Raw genomic sequence first — 22829 nt, 5'->3', positions numbered from 1 at the left:
CAGTCCTGCCGAAATGACTTTAGTAATAAACATAAAAGGCACTCTCATTCAAATGTTATCTATTCTCTGCTGCCCATGAGAAGGCGCTCAAAGCAATGGCCCCTGTCCCGCGAGGGCTGCTCCACTGTTTCGTGGAATGTACCAACTCAGAGAACAGAGGGGTTTTGTGTTTATATGGACGTGCGCGCGCTGCGTGTAGTAACTTCAGAACCTGGACAGCGACCTCCGCGAGACAGGCGTCACATTTACCGAAGCGCACGGCGCCACGCGCTTCGACATGGCTTGAAAACCCGCCTTAAAGTGCACCACTGTAGTCTTTTGTCGTTGAAAAGCCGGAGTAAAACCGCTGAATATATCCACGCTGTGTGTCAGAGCCAAGAAGCGTCGGTTAGTGTGGGTCTCGCTCATCTAGAGGCTTCGCTCAGTGTGTGTGGAGCTGCTCCTCCGGACAGCGCGCGAGCGAAAAGGAAAAGTAACTGCGTCTCCGCTCATCTCACTGCACTCGAAGATGCAGCCACCCGCCGGGATCGGACTCAAGCTCTTGCTGTGGATTTTAAGCCACATCAGCATCTCTCAGGCAGCTTCTCCATCATCCCGTAAGTTGCAGCTGATTCAGTGACTCTTTTGCGGTGATGGGAACCGGGAGGAATCTTGGCACGCTGGGGTGCTTTAGTGAATAAGGTGGTTTTACTTCGCTGATGTAACCGGTGTTAGTTACTGTGTGAATTCTTCCGAAAAACTTGCATTTTTTGCAGAGTTGCATGCTTTTCATGTTGTCATTACATTACATTGCAGTTTATCACAGGCGGCAAAGAATGATTAGTCATTCGAGATAGGGATATAATATTTAGGTGGTTCAGATATTTAACCCAAAGGACGAGAGGGATATTAGCATTTTGGTTTCCATGCCCTGTATGTAATACGACGTTTTTTGGTTTGTCAAACCAGACCGGTGAAATTCAGAGGAAGCCGAGGAGTGTTGTATCAGTCTGTCTACCTACTGTAAAACTTTACTATGAAATTCCCATATTTAATATCTGTTTATAAATATACTGTTTATCCTTTTATTTTGTAAGTTAGCAGGTATTCAAGTCTTGCGGTTACAGTGTACTCCACTACTGTAACAGTAATAGAAAGGAAGTTTTATGAATGGATTTTTTGTGGATAATTGTAGTGTGCGTGATCAGATAGTAAAAATTATTTATTTCTGTAGTTACTTTTATTACTGTTAATTCATTCAGATAAAAAATAAAAATTTAAACATAATCATGAACAACTTTTTAAAATAATTAAAACACTAATACTAATAGAAAACAATTGCTTTTAAGAATAGTTTATTCTAGCTAACAAATAGTATATTTTTAATAAAATAGTTTTTTTTGCAAAATTTCAAATAAAATGTTTATTCTGTCATTAAACTGTATTAAACGTTAATTGTAATATTCTTATTCATAATTATAATGGTATTAGAATTACTTATTAATTATTAAATAAAATAAAAATATCTAAATAAAACAGAATAACAACTCTAATAGCATTAAAGATAATCTGTTATGTATAATTATTTTATGTTCAATATGGGCTATCTTGAAGCATCCTTGTAAATGTAAGTTAACCTGGACAGCTACAGTAGTTTTCATCACTTGTAAGCTATGGGAAAAAAATTCTGTAGATTCTATCACATCAAATTTATATCAGGTCCTGCTTAGGTCCTTAATACAATCCTTTACTTTTCATGTTCTGGTGGCGCTCATTAAAACTCACTCAGTGTTAAAATGCAAAAGTCCCCATTCTCCCCTCTACAAGTAAGCTGAAAAGGAATTTCATCACATAGAAATCTTTTGTGGATGTTATATATTAAATCAGATCATAAACCTGATGGGCAATTTCACTTTGGTCCTCATTCTTTTCACCAGTGATGTTCATTGAAACCCAGTGTTATGCATCACATCACATCACATCTGAACAAATTGGCAGGTTATTGTTCAGAATGTGGTTTGATGAATCATGTGTTTAGACGAAGAGCTGAAAGTGAGCTGCTGTCGTCCCTGCTGAGCTGCCCTTAACAGTGACACTTTACCTGACTGCCAACTCAGTGTCTGTTCAACTCTGAAACATTCAGCTGCTGCTTGGTGTTTCACTAGTGTTGTTTATGTGTCATTTTCTTTATACTTTTAATTTAATGCTTTGGTGGATTAGACTATTCTGTATTTTTATGTCTTTTATTTTTGTGTTGAGGGTGTTAGAACATAATGATATATTAGAAACACTTTTTTGAGTAGAAATATTTTCCCCCCAAACACATAATGCTGTGGAATTAGGCATGGGTTTTAATATAGCCTAAAGCGCCCACCACTTTAATATTACTACATAATTTAATTACTTGGCTAATTGCCTTGCAGAGAGTTAGCACTGCAAAATCAATAGAGTCAAGGAGAAATAGGTTCTTAGAAATAATTGGATGGTAGGTCTTATAATATAAAATCCATGTTTGTTCTGCATCACCACCTAAAGCCGCTCACACTCAACCATTTTTCCAACTGTGAGAATTATGAATGACTGATTTCAACGTTATTGATTTATTGCACTCGCCCGCATACTTGCAAGTAAGAGAAAAGGTTTATCGCCAGACGGACTACAGGTAGTCAGGAATAATAAGATTAAGATCCTGGAATAGTCACTCGTTTAATAGACCGAAATAAGCAGCAGCCAAGACTCACTCCAAATAAAAAAGCATGCCAAAACTATGATTAATCAACAACATTGTTAACCAACCAACAGACATTTTTTTTAATTAATCTTTCCAGCTCTGTGGCTACATGTGGGAGAGAAGCGGAGATGCTTAGATAGTTGATTCTCCCGCTGACAGATGGATGGAGGTTTGAGATAAAGTTTGCAAATGTTAATTGAGCTGCAGAGGTTTTGGAATCTCTTTGTTAGCCAAGACTATCGGAGCATTTGATATAAACATCCATCTCCCTACGAGCTCTCGCGGGTCTGATTAAAAAGAAAAGGTAACTGGATTGATTTGGCTTATATGGAGGCTGCTGCTGAGAACTGAAATTTAGACTTTTTTCTTATTCACTTAAGTGTCGCATTTGTAATTAGTGCAGAAAACGGATGGCATTAGTGCAATTTCTTTAATCGTGTCATCTACGTTATAAGCGCGGCTTGCTGTCACATTTTGCGCCTTTTCTGTAGCAGCCTTAGAAAGTCAAAGTGGCAGCTCGATGACCTGATCAGGAGCTATGTTATTTTAGCGGAATGTGAACATGTCAGTTTGGATGTTGCTCAGCGAGGCTTTTCTCGGAGGCTGAGACTTCATATAAGAATCATTTCGAGATGGCAATTAGACAAGACATATGGCTATTCTATAGGCTCTTCGTTGTGTATTTGATTCCACTTGATGTATTTTAATTCAGCACTCCAGTCAGCACTTGTAAAAGCATAGCTTGCTTAAAACAAAAGAAGTTACCCATAATCAACTAAATGAGTTTTTTGTTTGACAGATAGAAACAAAGCACTTGCAAAAAAGCACAGCAATTAAGACTTCGACTATTACTGTGCAGTACAATGCAAGGAAAACACAGAAATTAAACCCACTCGTCTGGTTGAGTTCTTTAGTTGCACATCCTATGGGAAAACAAAGACTGCTGCCTCAGGATGTAACGCTTGGTCACCTGAGTTCAATTTGCTTGTCCTTACAAAACATGTAGATGCAGCAAGTCAGTTTAAGTCTACTCTGTAAGGTGCACGAGCTGCCTTTTGCATTTATTTATTTTTATTTGTTTAGTTTCATTCCTATACAACTGCTTTTCTCTACTTAAAAGGCATCTGTGCAAAGCAGTCACTAAAAGATTAATTCACTTAACTTCTGTAAGTAAATTGGGTATTAAGGGACCTTAAACAACAACTTGAATGCCGTGCCAAGCTGAAATAAGAACATTTGTCTTTGGCGGAGGTGCGCAGATTCTACAGTCTTCTTACTGAGTTGCATTTTTAGTTTTGTATGACAGATTTTTAATTGACTTGAAGGGGAGCCGCTCTTCAGCAAAGCGGGCTGTCTTGTAGTAATCAAGATACGATGGTACACAAGGCCAAGTCAAGCTGACCTTTTAAAATGTTCTCTCAGAAATTGTTTGTTTCCTTTTGACATTAAGCATGTGCAATTTTTGTAGTGATCAAGACCTTTTGATAGTGGTCAGTACGTGTTACAAAAGAATGATCGTAGAGGATATGAGGATTTAGATCTATAGTTTTCTGAAGGGTCTAAATAAGATAAGTTGCTGTAATGTATTGTAAACTGTTAGGTATTATTTGGTGGTTGTTAATAAAGGAAGATGCATTTAGTCTCATATATGAAATATAAAGTTAATTAGAAAAGCAAAAAGAAAAGGAAACACTAGGGAAGAAGATGCAGTTCTGAGAAATGAAGCTGTATTTTAGAGGACTAATATTATAAAATCACAACAAAGAACAGTCAGACATACAGTATCAGAGGCATAATCACAATTCAGTGATACAATTGCAATAAAATTTGTGTAAAATATGGCTAATAACTACAATTATTAAATATACAGTGCTCAGCATAATTGAGTACACCCCATTTTGAAAATGAATATTTTTATCAATTTTTCAGTGAATATAGGCAATGTATTTTGGTGCATTTAAACAAAACAGATTTATTTAACAGATATATTTCATAAGATAATATTTTAGTCACAGAAAATCTTTTGAAATTAAAAGATAATACAATTAAATTCAAGCAAAATATTGCAAAAAAAAAAATGCAACCTACAAAATTTCAACAAAATTTTTACTTTTTTTGTTTGTTTTGCTTCTCTTGATTTTTCCTCTTTTTTAAAATTTATATATAACATTTTTCTATAACATATAACGTGCGTGTACTAGTTTTTGGACTGCTATCATAAGTTATTTTGTTAGTTAAGCTACAGATTTAGCTTCAGTACTGATTAATCTAATGTATAATGTATTAATTTAAAATATTTGTGAGGGGTGTAGTTATATATGCTGGGCATGGCACAGTGAGAATTATGAGTAAAGTAGCAATCTTGTGATAACAGATAATTCTGTTTTAAGATGCAAAAATAGCACGTTTTTATAATAAAAAGTTGCACATTTGAAATATAAAGTAAGACAGTTTCAATAAAAATATGAGAAAATACCCAATTCACCTATAGCACGTCTTTGGACTTATGGGGAAAACCGGACCACCCGGAGGAAACACGGGGAGAACACATAGAAATGCCAACTGAGCCAACTGAGGCTCAAACCAGTGACCTTCTTGATGACAGCTCTACCCACTGCACCACCCCATATTGCAATATAAAACAAAATAAAAAATATTGCAATGTTAGATTTTTTCAATATCGTGCAGCCCTAATTGTTAGATCTACAGTTTAAAACAATGAGAAAACTGTGAAAAATGACAAAACTGTGGGAGTGAGAGTCAGAGTTAGAGAAAAAAACAATGCAATTATACAATATAAAGTCTAAGTTGCCTTTGGTAGATGCAGTAGAAACTTTCACTACAGAATTATCCCAATCAATCTAAAATGATAAATTCTTTCATTTTATTTTATTTTATTTTATTTTATTTTTATTTATTTATTTTTTCTTTCCGCCAGCTGGGGTGCTGGACAAAAACATAAAATAACAGATGTTAAATTACAGAAATTTCTGCTATTTTAGATTTACATTAAATTACAGAAAAATGTGCTATTTTATGGTAAATTACTGTTATTCAGTGGCAGTTTAGCATAAAAATGATTTTTTCACAGTGTAGGTATTCAATAGTGAAATATTATAAAAAAAAATGATTGCAGTGTTTGATTTCTATATCGTGCAGCCCTAATTGTTAGATTTACAGTTTAAAACAATGAGAAAACTTTGAAAAATGACAAAACTGTCGGAGTGGGAGTCCAAATTCAGAAAAAGCCTTGCAGTTGTAAAATATAAAGTCTAAATTGCTTTATTTTGAATCTATAATAAATACAGTATAAGCTTTCACTACAGATTTAATCACGATGTATTTAAAGATCAAAAAGTGCTTCCAATCAGTGAAGTTCCCCCCTTTTCATTTAGACCCTGAATATTTCTTGATAAGCATTTGACAGATAAAAAAAAAAAAGTTTCATTTTCAGTCCTGAGCTGTGTCTGATCGACTAAGAGTTAAGACAGAAACGACTTCTCCCCAGCCTGTATTACCTCGAATGACACAGACAAACACACGCAGACCTTGTTATTCCCTCTTCCCTCTCTTGCTCGCTGTCTGGGTCTGTCTCTTATAGACACACACATACTATTTTCCTCTCTATCCCACCCACACACTTCTATAACGCACACATACAGTATAGAAGTATTCAATCGCGCGCACGCACAATTTCCCTCTTTTCTCCAGGCAGGGGAGACGCTGTTATGACTATAGGCTCTAGACACAGGAGTGAGCTTTTCATCTAATAGCACAGTGCTTGCTGTACTCAGAGTGCACTCGCTCTTGTCTCTTAAAGCAGGCCAGTGATAAAGTAAAAGCGTCTTTCAACTCATGGGTATATAATTGTGAATAACTGTGTACATTCCGTATCAAAATTAAAAACTTCCCACATAGTCGCCATCTATTTGCAGCAAATACATCATTAATCCAGCATCAGTGTCTACGGGTTGAATAAACAGCTATTATTCCAAGTGCTACGACTTATGCTACACTAATTTCCCATGCTCTTGTTTTAAACGCACCCAGCTGTATTGACTGCATTCATTTTACATGATTAATTAAGAGTTAATCAAGTCTCACTGCAGGGGTCAAGGTTAGCCTGTTTAGACTGGGCATTTGCCTCCTGCTGGTGAAAAGTGTAACTGCATCATTCACACAGGCATGAAACTTGTCTCTTTTGATGACCATTTATTTAGGAATTCTGACTAAGCACATTTTTTTAGACCTCGATGGGCTCACAAAACAATATTTTCAGAAGCTGAGCACTGGATGTTCAAAAAGACGATATTGGATCATGGTCTGCATGATTTATTAATGATCTGATGTTACCTTCTTTCAGGCAGACCCAGAAATGTGTCCAGCTTTAAATATTAAAATAATACTTTCTTAGGTCTCAACACACACACACACACACACACACACACACACACACACACACACACACACACACACACACACACACACACACACACACACACTTTTTTCCTCTCATTTTGTGTGTGTGTGCATGTGTGCATGTATGTGTGAGTTTGTATGTATATGTTTATATACTGTATTGCATATAATTACTCCAGTGAGGGCACACAGTAAGAATGTACTGTACTTTTTCAGTGTTTAAGCTGAGTTAGTTTTTTAAAAAGTAATGGATGCTTCTATTCAGGATGGAAATGTTAAATTGAACAGAAATGGCAGTAAAAACATTAATGGTGTTACAAAGTGTTTGTTTCAAATGCAAGTTGTTCTTGTGACTTTTTTGGATGGATGGATGGATGGATGGATGGATAAATAGATCGTAGGGCTGCATGATTCTGGCTCAAATGAGAACCACAATTTCTTTGGCTTCAAATTCTGTAGATGTAAAATAAAGGTTAACACGAGTAAGCTGTTACTATTGTTTTTTCTCAAGCAATAATAATATTAGGCCTATGTGTAGGTCTACTGTTAGTTGAAATGCTACATTTTGTATAGACTTGGAATGGTGGGCTTGAACAGACTTTGTCCTGTTTGACAGTAAAGTGATGACATCAGAATACAACTATTGATAATTCTGAAGTTGAATTATTATGTTTGAGACATATGCTTGTGATTTGCTATTGACAACATTATCAGACAATTTTCTTCACTCGTAAAATCAAACATTTGTCATGATCAGATTCTCTCATGCATTATAGTAAACAACATATAGGCTTGAGTAGTTATACTGACATGAAAACAACCAAACAAGAAAACATATCAAATGCTTGTCGTAATCATAACTCTAGAATGTGATATAAGCATTTAAATGATGTATGCATCAGTTCCACTTTCATTGCCAAATGCAGTTCATGTTATGGCTGCAGTCACTTTGAGAAAAAAAAAAAACATGCATGCAAATCACACTTTCCACACGCCTCCCTAAAGATCCCTCAACAAAACTGACAAACTGAATGTTATTTACAACTTTATTAGCTGTTATTTACAGCCTATGCAGGTTCTGTTCACCAAAGTAAACATCATTGGCGAGTAAGCGCGTCCTCTCAGTAGTAAACTAACAGTACGTCAGCTCACGTGGGATTTTGCGGCTGTGAATACATCATTACTTTAAGGGTGCTTTTACACCTGCTTCAATTGCCTGGACCGTACCCAAGTTCGATTGTCCTCCCTTGCCACCGCCTTGGTTTGGGTTGTATTCACTCTGTCTTTTTCCTACTAAACCCCGGTACGCTTGCGTCATCGAGCTGATGTTGTGTGTAAAGCTGTTGCTAGGTGACGGAGACGAAAGTAAAGCGGCAAAATAGAAAGAAGTTCGCACTCTGCACATCGCGGTAGGTTTGCTTGTACTCAATCTTTTAGCCTTGGACATACAGAAACAGACTCGCATCTATCTGCTGCAAAAATATTATAAACGTGCAAAAGCTGTTGAGGATACAAGGAGACATTATCAGTGTGATTGCCCTGGCTCAGTCCCACTTGTCACCAAAGTACGTGACACACACACACACACACACACACACACACACACACACACACACACACACACATGAATGAATGTTATGAAAACTAAAGTTTGTTGTACAGTTGGTGGTGAACTGGACCAGAGTTCGCGTGAACCGTACCCAAGGCCACCTCATTCAGGCGTACTTGGGTACGATTCACGGGTGCACACCCAGGTTCAGAAGACACGTTCACATTAGCCAAACGTACTATACTCTGATGTTAAACAAACCCTGGTGCGGACCCAAAGTGCTAGTGTGATAGCACCCTTAGACAGAAAGTTGATTTTTGGGTGAATTAAACTTTATAAATACTGTATGTGACACTGTTAACGCCATTTAGAGAGGTGTCCATATTGCTGAGCAAGGTATATAAAACAATGTGAAGACTTGTGCGACCGCCTCTCCGAAAGCTGATTTAAGATTGTGTTTAGGATCGAATCAAAATCACAATCTTTTTTTGATTAAATGTGCAGCCTTCATAGATAGATAGATAGACAGACAGACAGACAGAAAGACAGACAGACAGACAGACAGACAGACAGACAGACAGACAGACAGACAGACAGATAGACAGATAGATAGATAGATAGATAGATAGATAGATAGATAGATAGATAGATAGATAGATAGATGATAATTTCTCTTTTAAGAAGTCTTATCAGTTTTCAGATAAAAAGTCACTGTAATAAGCAGCAGTTAATATTATGCAACTTTACAATAGTCATATTTTACTTATAGAGCCACAAGTCTGTTGAACACACTTCCAACTGAATTAATTTGATGTTCATATTTTCAGACGTTTTCAAGCCTTTCTAAACAGTGGCTCCTATTTAAACAAATACAATATGTACACACTAAGGAAATGTTTACAAACATTTGCTTGTTTGTGTGTCTGAGCCTATACAGTATATTTCAAGTTGTAACATGTTTTCTTTCTTTCTTTCTTTTTAAGTTTTAAGATCTACTTGTCTAGGGACTGCAGGTGAAAAATAGTAGCACAAAACCGTCAAAATAAATCAATTCGAATAAAAAACGAAAAGAAAAATTGTGATCATTTGTTTAAATATTTGTCTAAAGTTTTGAAAATGGTCTCTCTGTCTATCTATCTGTCTTGCCGTGGACTTGCCAAGAGACTTGATGTGCTATAGACACTATAAACATAAACCCAGAATACAAATGTATAACTTCGGAATGTAAACAACCGAGTCATAATAGATGTTTAAAAAGCATAGAGGCCCATTAGAGACAGAATTTCTGGAGCCCTGAGGCCACAAGCAAACAAGCAGATTCCTGCGAAAGCCAAATATCATCTAATTGAGATGTGGAGAGAATGTTTTGGGGCTGCTCTGAGATTTCCACAGCTTATTGGTTTGTACTTGCAGACAAATACGCCTGAATTTAAAGCTCTAAAGACATCAGAGAAGTGCATTTATAATTAAACTGTATATCACAGCTGTGAGTGGAAGAAAATCCTTTGACAGCCACATTATGAAGGCTCTTTATGCAAAGATTATTATAAAAAGTCAGTTGTTCCTTTGCTGTGCAGTGTATATGCTTGCAATTTCTGCAGGATTTTTCTGTATGCAAGTGAAATCCAGGGCACACTATAGAGATGTGCCGTCCATTCTGGTCCTATTCACAATAAATGCCACAACATCAACTGCACAGTTCAGCCAGGGTTTAATGCTCTTCTCTCTAGTAATGACCTTGGATTACGATGGTCAGAAATGTTGATGACCGAAATTGTAGCAAATCTCAGAGTTTAAGAGGGATGAGTGAATGAACGTGTGTGTACCAAAAGTAAGCAAGCTTAGGGACTTAGTAACTGGAGCCTCCATAGAAAGGAATTTGTCATGCTGGAGATGCGTTCACTAAACAAACACACTCCTATACCTCTGGGAGACATGCAGCCTCATTTCCGTAATCATAATCGTGCTGTTTGGGGGAGAGATTATAAATATCATTGCACTGAAGTATCCAGCCAAGCCTTGTATAGCTAAAATATCTGCAATATTTAAATTCACATTAAGATAAAGACACCTAAAGCCTTAACTAAACTATCTTCTACAATGGTTGTACCCAGCGTAAGCTTATGATTTATGATGATTTGCAATTCACATCTTATGTTATTTTTCCATGGTGATTGATACACGAATAATAAAGACAAAGTGAAATAGGCAACATAGACTCATTCTGAAAATGTATCCTTATACACATTTCTGGAGATCACAAATTATGTATTCAGAAGTATGTATGGGCGCATTTTGGTTTTAATAAACAAATGCTTGGGGTGGTATGAAGCCGTTCCCTTTCAGGTTTACCAGCTGACTGCTTACCTCCTTGTAAACTGCTTTTCAGCTCTTACCAGTTTGTCCAGTAGCTTGCCATGTACGCCTGGTGGACATGAGACACACGGGAAGGTAAATTTGAGATCTCAAAAAGCATACACAGCAGCCTTGGAAACAAAAAGTGCAAAAAAAAAAAAAAAACACATTTTGAGATGGTCTTGGTGCTCTCCAGAAATGTATATATTGGTACTTTTCAGAATGAACCTGGGTTGGAAATAGTGCTGTTTGAATTCACACTGATGAATTTTTCACAAGAGGTTACATAATGTAATTTTGATTTCATATACAAAAAGTAGCATTAAAAATGTGGGGTCAGTAAGATTTTTAAGCTATTCATTTAAGCGGCTCATTCCACTGCGGCGACCCCTAATAAATAAGGGACTAAGCTAAAGGAAAATTAATGAATGAATGAAGCTATTCATTGATTATTATCTGTTTATTATACAAAGTTACCAACATAGGCTCATTCTGAAAACGTAGCCCTATATAACGTTCTGGAGATTGCGAACGATGTAGCCAGAAGTATGTATTTAATTTTTAAAATGAATGCTACGGGGTGGTATGACGATGTTCCTTTACACAATTACAAGCTGATCACTTTCCTCTGTGTGGATGCCTTTCCCATTGTTATCAGTTGGTCCAGTTAGCTCGACATGTACGTCAATGGACTTGAGATGCAGAGAGGAGTTGACAATCATGACGGGGTTCGAGTCTGGTGATAATGAGTTCCAGAAGGTGGGTAAGACAAAAACAGAATCCAAAAAGTTAAATAAACAAGTAAATAACAGGGGAAAACATGATAAAAGCTGAAAACCTCCTAAAATTCAGACAAGGGCTTTTCTTTTTCTGGATTGCTTATTTAAATTTAAATTTAAAATTGTCGCTTGGGTTTAAGGAAGTGGGTGGGTCAGTCTTTTCTTTTTTTTTAAATACTATTGGTTGGTTTTAGAGAAGGAGGAGGTTGGGTCAGTCGATTGGTCAGTCAGTCAGTCAGTCAGTCATTTAGTCAATCAACAGCAACCTCTAGTGGGTTTACATGAGAACAGCAGGTGCGAATGGCACTCGTGATAGAAATTTGAAATCTCAGAAAGAGTACACAGTGACCTCTGGTGAATTCGCGAGAACAAAAACTGCAAAATCGTAGCTCTTGGGATGTGTTTTGCAGCCTCCAGAAATGGGTACGTTTTCAGAATGAGTCTTGGATGAAAGTTAGAAAGGTACTGTACTAAGCACAAAATGAATACATTTAAATTGTTTTCGGAGGAATGTGAGACACTTACGATATCACAGGAATAAATTACATTTTATTTTACATTTTTTTAATTTATTTTTTATTTTTTAGAATATGTATATGTAATGTACATACATTGGGAACATACAAATACAAAATAAAAACAAAACATCAACAAAACCAAAAAAACAAAACAAAAAAACAACAACAACAACAGCCGTACAGTCAGGTACTGGCATGAATATGTGTGTGTGTATGTATGTGTGTGTGTGTGTGTGTATACATGTGTGTGTGTGTGTGTGTGTGTGTGTGTGTGTTTGTGTGTGTGTGTGTGTGTGTGTGTGTGTGTATGTGGTGTGTATGTCAGGTTAGAGTACTTACACAAGGGACAGCAACAGTCAATAAAGGAAGCAAGTAACATAGATATAAATAAAACAGATAGAAGAAACCAGTCAGTGGAATAAATTACATTTTAAAAATGTATAAAAAATAATATTGATGAAAAAAAATACATTCACATACATGAATAAAAATAATATTGATGATACATACATTTTAGAGATGTATTAGTAATTATTACTGGAGTTTGTTTTTCAAAAAAATAAATATGAAATATACTATAAATTGAAAAATAGTTTACTTAAAATGTAATGTTTAATCCAATGTTGTACTTGTTTATAAAATGTATAAGCAGTTCCTAAATTAAGTTTCTACACCACTTTTTTTTAGTCTGAGAAACTTTTAAAAACATCTTACCAAACTTGCAAATGGTCAATAATTTGATTTCATGTTATATTCATGGAAAATTGAACACTAAATGAGTGAAAAAATACTAGACTAGGCTTCTAACAGAGACCTATTTCGCCTGCTTTTATATTTGCATATTTTAAAAGCGCATCTAATCGCAGCCGGAGAAATGCCTCTACTAAGCTTTGACATTATGCACCATGAAAACATAAATAAATAAAAATAATGGTCTGCTAATCCCCCAAATAACCCAGTCAGAGGAGAGAGGGGGGTATTAGGAAAGCTGCACTGCTTAGTGATTCTGTATGCCAGGCATTTGTTAAGAAGATGTGCGCTTCAGTATCTAACATGGTCACGCGTGGGTGACAAATCCTTCAAACTTTTACATTTGAAGTCTCACAGAGTGCTGAACTACGCTCTTAGAGAACAAGATGAGAGATCTAATTGGATCAAAAAGGAATCAAATTTGTTCCTATCGCATCGTATTTGTAATTGAATTTTTCATCAAAGGCATACTGTACTCTTCGAGTGCACGTCATTTGAAAACGGTTGCCTGTATGTACCCAGTGTCAAGACAGGACACAATTAACGGCAGATATTTTGTCATTTTTGCTCTTCTAAATATTTTATCAGAATGAATTTTGATCGATCGCCCTGCAGAAGTGCTTCTGTAAATTTGAGCTTCTCAGTTCTTCCTCTGTGATCTTCACATACCCTTTCATGCTCTGCATCTGCTCTTCATTTCGCCCAGTAATACGTGTCAAACATCTGACGAATGGCAGCAAAGTTCATCTCTCAGTCTGCTACTTGGTGATTTATCCTCAGGCTCATGAATTAATCTATGGGACAATTACTAATGCACTGTGCCTCTCTGAGTGCTACGACCCATGCAGTTCTTTGCTGTAATGCCAGTGCCAGGATATAGAGAGCTCTTCCAAGTGCTTGCCTCTACAAATCAAAGAGAACAGTGGATAATAAAACAAAAGTGCTGCCTGTATGTTTCCAGGCAGTACTGTCACTTCTGGTGATTGGGTATGACAGAACCCCCCCCTACTTTTCACAATTTTTTTTTCCCTTTGTGGTACCTATAATAAACCTGAAGTGCTGTGGACAGGCCCAGGCGTGCGGTCGGTCGTAGGGAGAAATCGGCCCATATGCTCCTGCAGATTGCATCTCCACGCACAGAGCCGCAGGTTTTTTCCTAGGAGTGCTCCGATTTCCCTTTTCTCCCTTGTCTCTAATGTCAGTCTCTGCACTCTCGCCTCCTGCATGCTGAATGTCAATGGGCTTGAGCTGCAGCCGCCTCTGAGGTAACGCAGGAAATTATCTCCCTCCTATAGATGTCAGCTGCAAATGGTCCTCGCTGGAAGAGAAACAACAGGTTACATGCAGACTAAACTCTTGCTGTCGCTAGCTGTTGCATTTTTCATCAGAACTGTTTATTATGTTTATACACTACCATTCAAAGGTTTTTGTTTTTTTATATGAAAACACCAGTTGTTAATTCAATTAAACAGTCTTCTTTTGAACTTTTGATTTAATCCCTTGCAAAAGTTTCACACCAAAATTAAGCTCCAGAACCTTTACTCACAAAAAGTTTTGGACTTTTATAATTGTAAAAAAGTTTTCTTGAGCACCAAAATCTGCATATATTAATGATTTCAGAAGAATGTGATACTAGATGAAGATTTGTTAGCGGGTCTATCGGTATGTTTGGAAAGGAAAACATAGGGTTCTAAAGTGCATGGCACAAAAGGATTAAGGGCGTTTATGAATCCATTTTTACTATTTTAAGGACAGAAAAAATATGCTCTGCACCCCAGTGCATGGTCTAACAGAGTTGTGTTTATACAGAGTTGTGTCTCTTAATAAGTTATGGGTGTGTTTTGAGTATAACGTACATTAAACCAATCAGAGTCTCGTCTCACATTCCCATTTTAGAATCAGTTGTGTCTCGCCATGGCACATTTGCTATGGTGGACTTAGTAAGTGGAAAAACTGAATGCTTCACTAGACGGAAAACAGTTAAACAGACTATCTGCGTGAGGATAAAGAATCCTCCATTCAATTCAGTTCATATTTATTTATTTCTATAGCGCTATTACAATGTAAATTGTGTCAAAGCAGCTTCACAAGATTATAGTAAATTGAAACTGTGTCAGTTTAGTTTTCAGTGTTGAAATTCAGTTTAGTTATGTTCTGTGTGGTTTAATTTTCACTGCTGAGAGTTCAAACACTGAAGAGCAAATCCAACGATGCACAGCTCCATGGATCCCGAACCATGCAAGTCAGTGGCGACAGCGGCGAGGAAAAAACTTCATCAATTGGCGAAAGTGAAGAATTAAAAAACATCTAAAGTGGGCTCAGTTGGGCATGACTATTTCTCTTATTGTCAAAAGTCTTGTGCAGAATTGCAGTCTAGACGCAGGAGGCCGGAGAGCGCTGGACATCCATTCGCCCACGTTACTTTCTCTTTACTTTACTTTTACTCTTTACTTTACACCTTTACGTTCGTAAAGGATAAGGAAACCGTGTTGAATGCTCCACTGCAGACATCCACTAGCCTACATATTTATTTTTGCTTGTTAACCACAAAGATTTGTTTCAAAACAATAATTTCCAGCAGACAAATAAATGAACAATAAGAAATGTGGTGAAAACAAAAACAAACAAACAAACAAACAACAACAACAACAACAACAACAACAACAACAAAAAAACAGTTCAATCCAAACACACATCCTATTGTTATGCCTCATATGGTGATACATACGTCCCCCCCCCCCCAAAAAAAAGACAAGTGAACAAATCTAAACTTGTTTTTAATAAAACAAATATAAATATGCATACAATAAATACTACTACTACTAATATTAATAACGTTATACAAATGCAAATTGTCATGAATGAACTGAAAAGGCATGGAGGCATGAGTAACACATGGAGGCAGTGGTTTTTATATTTATGTTAAAAATAAAATTTTTTGTAACATTTTAATCCTTTAATTGTTTTTTATATGTTAAGATATTTGTGTGTTGCTGTATCCTGTGTGTATAAGGCAATGTGTAAGCGTTTGAACCTGCATAGGATACTAACGCGCTCTGCTCTGCACTTTAGACCAACTTTTAGTAGGTCAATGGAGCAATCAATTTTAGTTATTCTAAATAACAACATGCCAACAATGCGTTTTAACACACCTTCTTTTAAGACCAGCACACTCATGAGTCCACAAAGTGGTGCAAATGGATTTGCTGTTTAAACAACGTGGCGCAAAATGTGAAAATGACAGTTGCGCTGGTCTGACAATAGCAACAAATCACGCTAAACAGGTCTTGTGCCATATTGCTGCAGAGTGTATGATAGGGCTATACAGTTAAAATAATAATACATTACAATACATTATACAATACACACACAAAAAAAAATATTTAGCTAATAAGTGAAGGATTAAAATAATGAGATATTTTATTAAATAAATAAACACGCATTGGTAATAATAAATACATAAAGTAATAAATTAATAAATATATAAATTAATAGATTCCCAGAAATGGGTTGCGGCTGGAAGGGCATCCGCTGCGTAAAAACTTGCTGGATAAGTTGGCGGTTCGTTCCACTGTGGCGACCCCGTGTTGATGAAGGGACTAAGCTGACAAGAAAATGAAAAAAATAATAGATACATAAATACATTCATTAATAAATTAATTAAGTATAGAATGTGTCATTAGAGGTGCAAATCCCTTCATTTTATGTCGCCTAGGTCATATTTTTCTTTTCTTTGTGTACTTTTGTTCATTATATCAACATGTCCACAATCTCTCTATGGTCGGATATGCATACTTGCACTGCTTCTTCAGTGGCTTAACATGAATATTAATTAACATACAGTGTATTTACTGGACACAAAACCTTAGACATCAATAATAGAACAAGTCTTTCTCCTTTCCATTAAAATTTCATGAACTTGTTTATTTACTACACAAACTTGTTAGCTTCATTTCATCCCTGCTGACCCACGATTATAAAGTACAACAACTGTGAGCATCATCATACTACTTTTTTGCATGCAATTAAACAATTAAACAATTAAGCGTACTTGGCTGAACAAAACAGCTTTCAAACTACTTATTCAAATCATGCTATTCAGAGCCTTTTCCATTAGCTCTACCAGTCATAGTGTACCTTTTTTTCACGGCAATATAAACAGATAGATATGTGAAGGATTTCTAAGGGCTCTACTATCCCTCACTCCAAAGCTCTGAGAGCCACTTACCATTTTATATCATTTACTAGGGTGGCTAGTGGGGTAGCTGCCCATTAGCTTGCAAACTAATTTCCTAAGTAAACAGCACTCCCTTGTTTGTTTCTCTCGTGGGGTGCAGCTTTTAAAAAAGGCTTCCTGACTTGTTTATATTTGTTGATGCCTCCCTAGCGAGTGGCCTGCTTGGTCAGTGCTGGATATTTATAGACAAGCGCGAGTTGGCGAATCGCATGTGCCAGCCAGAGCCATAATGGGAGATGGAGAGGCTCTTTGTACACTACTAAAGGGTCATGTGTTACATGCAGTGTGTGTCATTGCAGAGATGTGTACTCGACTGTGGGTCACTATCTCATGAAATAACTGACAGTAACACCTTCTAACCTGCCCAGATAACCAGTGGCACTTAGCGAGCGCTCGATGAAAGCACGCAAGCATACTGTTTACAAGTGCAGGCCCTGTCAGCCCTGGATAATTAACACCACAACTTAAGATTAGAATTAAGATGGGTAATTTGCATTCAGCAAGCTGTTTAGTGTCCACAGAGCGCTTTGATGATTATTAGCATATTACACTTAAAGTGTTGTGAGGTGCTAGCCTCATGGTTTGGTGTTTGGGAGCAGTGCAGAATTCAAATTTTGAAAAACAAACTAGGCTCCTTAGAAAAGTTGTTTCGAACTAGATGTTTGCTTTGAAAACATTGTCAAGGCAGTGACGTACTAACAAGTTTACTATTCACAGAAATTATTATTATGGGAAGGATTTGAATTAAAGGGGGGGTTTGGGGGGAATTAATGCTTGATCCCCCCCTGAATGAAGTCAAAACAACATGTATTGGGTGGTTAGCCTTCTAAATAGTGAGGAATAGTTTACTCTGATCTGTATTTTATATAATAATATTTATAATTAAAATCATAGATCATGGCGGCACAGTGATTCAGTGGTTAGCACAAAGGTAACTAGTTCCCAGCTGAGTCAGTTGGCATTTCTGTGTGGAGTTTGCATGTTCTACCCGTGTTCGTGTGGCTTTCCTCCGAGTGCTCTGGTGTCCTCCACAGTCCAAAGAAATGCACTATATTGAATTGGATGGACTATATTGGCCACAGTGTATGAGGGTGCGTTTGTGTGAATGGATGTTTCCCAATACTGAGTTGTGGCTGGAAAGGCATCCACTGCGTAAAACATATGCTGGAATAATTGGTGGTTCATTCCGCTGTGGTGACCCCTGATAAAAGAGGGACTAAGCCGAATTAAAATAAATTAATGAATTGTAGATCAAATAAATATACATTTGACCACCGTCTTTGCAAGAAAAAAAACATTCAACAGTTTGGGGGTGCACTCAATCTAGGCTATCCGATCACGTTCCTCAGTTCTTTTGACAAGTTTGAGTGCTCCGAATTGACTTATGCCAAAGTGTGCTTCGGTTGGGCTATGGCACGGAACACTTGTAGCAAAGCGTGCCTGAGACCGGAACTGAAAATGCAACGTCACTTTTAAGGGACTAATTCATATGGAATTATTAATCCTTCTTACTTTTCAATTAACGCATACTGTCATAGTGTATTAAAGACCCATTACTGCACTTCACCTTCCACCTTCAGCAAACCTCCTAATATGTGCAGCTTGATGACTTTTATAATAATTTATGAACGCCAAAAGTTAGGGATCTGTTCGGCAAAATATTTGACTGCATGACACTGCATCCCAAATGACAAAAAATAATACTAAACGGTAAAATGCAGTGTGATTGCAGGCCGTCGGGGGAGAGGACAAGCGTGCTTTGGTTAAATATAAAACAAATAATTAAAACAGTTGCATAAATTTGATACACTGAAGCATGTTTTACACAAACTAACATTACTGAAAAATAGTTTTGATTGTCAATGTGTAATTTGTACCCTGATTATAGGTTATTGATTAACAGTGGCTTGTTTTTATGATGTTTATGATGCCCTCCTGTTGACTTGCTGTTCAAAAATGACCTCGTTAATAGTGGAAAAAAGTTACAGAGAAAAAGTACAGTGTTAGAAAAAATGTATAGTTTGTATTTATTTTCATGAAGTCTGTACACATTAAGGGTACAAAAGTTGTCTAAAGCCGCTAAACGTCACTTGCCTTTGACAGCAAAAGCCACTATATCTCGAGAACCAATAACAAGGCGTGAATCCATTCATTTGTTTTAATGTAGAAGCACGCTGATACGCCAGCTTTTATCAGAGTTTTGTTGCACTTGACAGATTTTATTCATTCATTTTCCTTCTGCTTAGTCTCTAGTTTATCAGGGGTTACCACATCGAAATAAACCACCAATTACTTGACTGATGTATTTTTAAATTTTAGGTGGTCTGTGTAATGTGTTTTATGTTTGGTAAAATAAGCTTTAATTGCATCTTTAGTGATTTTTCAACTAATTACACTGTCTTGTCTCAATAGGTGAATTTAGAAGGTTTTGCATAAAAAGCACAAGTGGATTTAGCAGAGAACAGAGAATTGTCTAAAGTGACATTTATGAAAAGGCTACTTTATTTACTAGCTAATAACCTTATCATTACATATAAAATAAAACTTTTGAACCTAATCAGAGGAGCCTGATATAAAATTCTCATTTACAAGAAAAGAGTTCTGATAGATTTAGAGGGTTTTGCATCTGAACTCGTCATATTTACATTAGTCAAAAACAAGTGTTGCCCACCGTCTAAACACTGCTGAAATACTGCACACTGATGTGGGGAAACCTAAAATGTATAGCATTTGTGATGAAGATGAGGTTGTTTCTTCTTGCAAATTAGATTAGAGGAATGACATTAAATTTAGCTGCTTTATTTTAGAGATTTAGTGAAGGCAGGTCATTTTTTTCTCAACATGCAAATGGACAGAAAAGACAAAGGATGGTTAAAACTGTTATGAGCTCAAAACAAACACTATTACAATATTGCACTGAAACATAATTAAGTTAATGAATTTGCTGGGTATGTAAAATAAGATTCATTCATTCATTTATTCATTCATTCATTCATTCATTCATTCATTCATGTTTTACACAGCGAATGCCCTTTCAGCCACAACCCATCACTGAGAAACATCCATACACACTCATTCGCACACATACACTACGAACAACTTAGCTTACCCAATTCACCTATAGCACATGTCTTTGGACTTGTGAGGGAAACCAGAACACCCGGAGGAAACCCATGCAAACATGGGGAGAACATGCAAACTCCTCAAAGAAATGTCAACTGACCTAGCCGAGTCTCGAACCAACCATCTTCTTGCTGTGAGACAATAGTGCTACCCACTGTGCCACCATGCTGCCCTTAAAATAACATCGTTGAGCAACTTAAATATTTTAATACTAAAATATTACATTTAGGCCACTTTAATATTCTTTTATTATATTCTTAATACATTTATTTTATCTACATATTTTCACATACTATCTGCTGCAGTGTTAAAGCAGTGCTGTATGTTTCACAATCACAATTCATACTATCAAAGAGACAGTATCACTGTGATTGCCCTGGCTCAGTCCCACTTGTCACCAAAGTACAGTACACACACACGCGCACACACACACACACACACACACACACACACACACACACACACACACACACACACGCACACGCACACGCACAAGCACACACACGCACACACACACACAAACACACACATACACACACACTTTTTCCAAAAATAGTCTGGGTTGCTAAAAAAGTTGAAAGGGCTGGATGTCCTACAGCTGTTTTAGGCGTTCAGTGCCCATTCAGTCTTCATGTCGTCCTCAAACCTCTGCCAAGTCTCTAAGCTCATCGCAAATGCAGGCTTAACCACAAACGGGACCAACTTTCAGTAGTTCTGCATTATTATTCAGATATATCACTACCTGCTGTAGAAGGAGTCTCGGGGGAGTTTCTGCCCCCTCTCTAGCAAACAGTCATAAATTAACACAGTTAACTTGGGTACATACAGGACCCCCTATGCTGATCTGTCTCACATGTGGCTTGTTAGGAGTTATCTATCGATGCTACTTTTCGTGGAGGAGCAACAAGCCTCCTCTGAATACGTAATCATATTTGATTTATGAATGGCAAGATCTGCTGCTATTACAGCGCTTGATATACATATAAATTAGAGTTTTATGGATGTTTGGGTTTTCGTATGATTCTGTGATTATTTTATACGATTATGAGGGGAAAGGGGGGAGATCTTAAACACATTATTAAATGTTGCTCTTTTCTGTCAGAAAGGAAGAAAATGTTATGCTAAAACTGTTCTAGGTGTTTACCGTCACATTTATTGATAATATGTGGCAAAGTAGATCAATATAGCTGTGTTTATTACTTTTTAGGGTTATGCTACAATTAAAGCAAGCAGCTGAAATGTGTTTTTTAAGTAAAGTACCTGTGATATGAAAATCTATAATCAAGAGATTATTTGTACAATGTTGTTCTCTGAGCTGGACAAGCCTAAAGTTTTATATAAACTGATTTTTGTTATTTTTGGAAAACTCTGTAAGAATTTTGGTCACACTTAATAAAAGTTTTGATTGTCAATCAGAATATTAGTAGACTGTCTGCTTAATATCTGTTGATACTGCTGCTAAACGGACATTTAACTAACTATAAGAAACTTTGCTAGTACATGTTAATTTACACTAACCCTAACCCCAACCCTAATAGTCTTCTTGTAATCTAATGAGAATTAGTTGTCAAGTAGATGCAATGTAACTTAAATTCAACAAACGGACCATCAGAATAAAGTGTGACCAGAATTTTTGACCAAATAAGTGAAGCTCTAATTCTACCAGAGACCTCTGTATACTGACCAATCTGTCAGAATCATAGATTCTTATCACCATGGACTGATAAAACTTATTATGTTTGGAGGGAAACGATTTGTGTTTTGTCAAAGATCTTTATGTCGAGGGTCGTTTTGCTTCTTTCAGTCAATTAAGTGAAAAATTAGATCTCCCTCATACATACATACATACATACCTGTCAACCCTTCTGTTTGTCCCGGAATTCTCCCATATTTTACAGTTTTAGCCTGCTATCATCCAATAAATGTATTTTCCTGTATTTCTCCAGTATTTTCAGCAATACATAATAAAAAGCAGATTCTCCCTATACGCAACCCATACCGCCAAACCACCAGGGGCCACCCCTTGCTCTTGAATGTGAGTCTGTTCTGTGCTTTCACTTTATTTAGGCAAAAACACTTTGAAATAAATATAAAAACGGCAGGATTCCTTTTTCTTTTTATTACAGGTGTGTTGCCCCTCCTATGTAATTCTCAAAATAGTCATATAGTGGTGCGCGACGGTCAGCTGACACGCTCCGAAGTGATAAATAGACGCTGTTTCCCAAAAGGATTTTGTTCACACGATTTGAAGTAAATCGAAAGTCTGGCTTTTGGGTGCATGCTTGAACAGACATACACACATATACACATAAATAATAATAATAGCATCTAAAGATGTCGATCTTGGTGGTGTTTTTTTCAAACACAACTAATTTTGGCCTAAATGAGC

At 36.7% G+C, this 22829-nt stretch overlaps 1 protein-coding gene across 4 annotated transcripts in view; it reads left to right on the top strand.

Moving 5' to 3' along the window:
* Positions 1–197: 197 nt before the first annotated feature.
* cntnap2a (contactin associated protein 2a) overlaps positions 198–22829 on the top strand; it is a 743992-nt gene continuing 721360 nt past the window's right edge. For 3 of the 4 annotated variants that reach the window (XR_015524505.2, XR_015524506.1, XM_087308738.1), the window contains exon 1: positions 198–596. Coding sequence is in view for 2 of the 4 variants with exons in the window: in XM_087308738.1 (XP_087164864.1) it covers positions 509–596 (88 nt within the window). In the remaining 2 variants the exon portion in view is untranslated. 4 annotated transcript variants of the gene reach the window in all.

This window comes from Danio rerio, chromosome 24, assembly GCF_052040795.2.
Source record: "Danio rerio strain M-AB ecotype USA chromosome 24, GRCz13ab, whole genome shotgun sequence".
NCBI lineage: Eukaryota > Metazoa > Chordata > Actinopteri > Cypriniformes > Danionidae > Danio > Danio rerio.
Note: the sequence above shows the minus strand (reverse complement) of the source record. Positions and strands in the feature narration are given on the sequence as shown.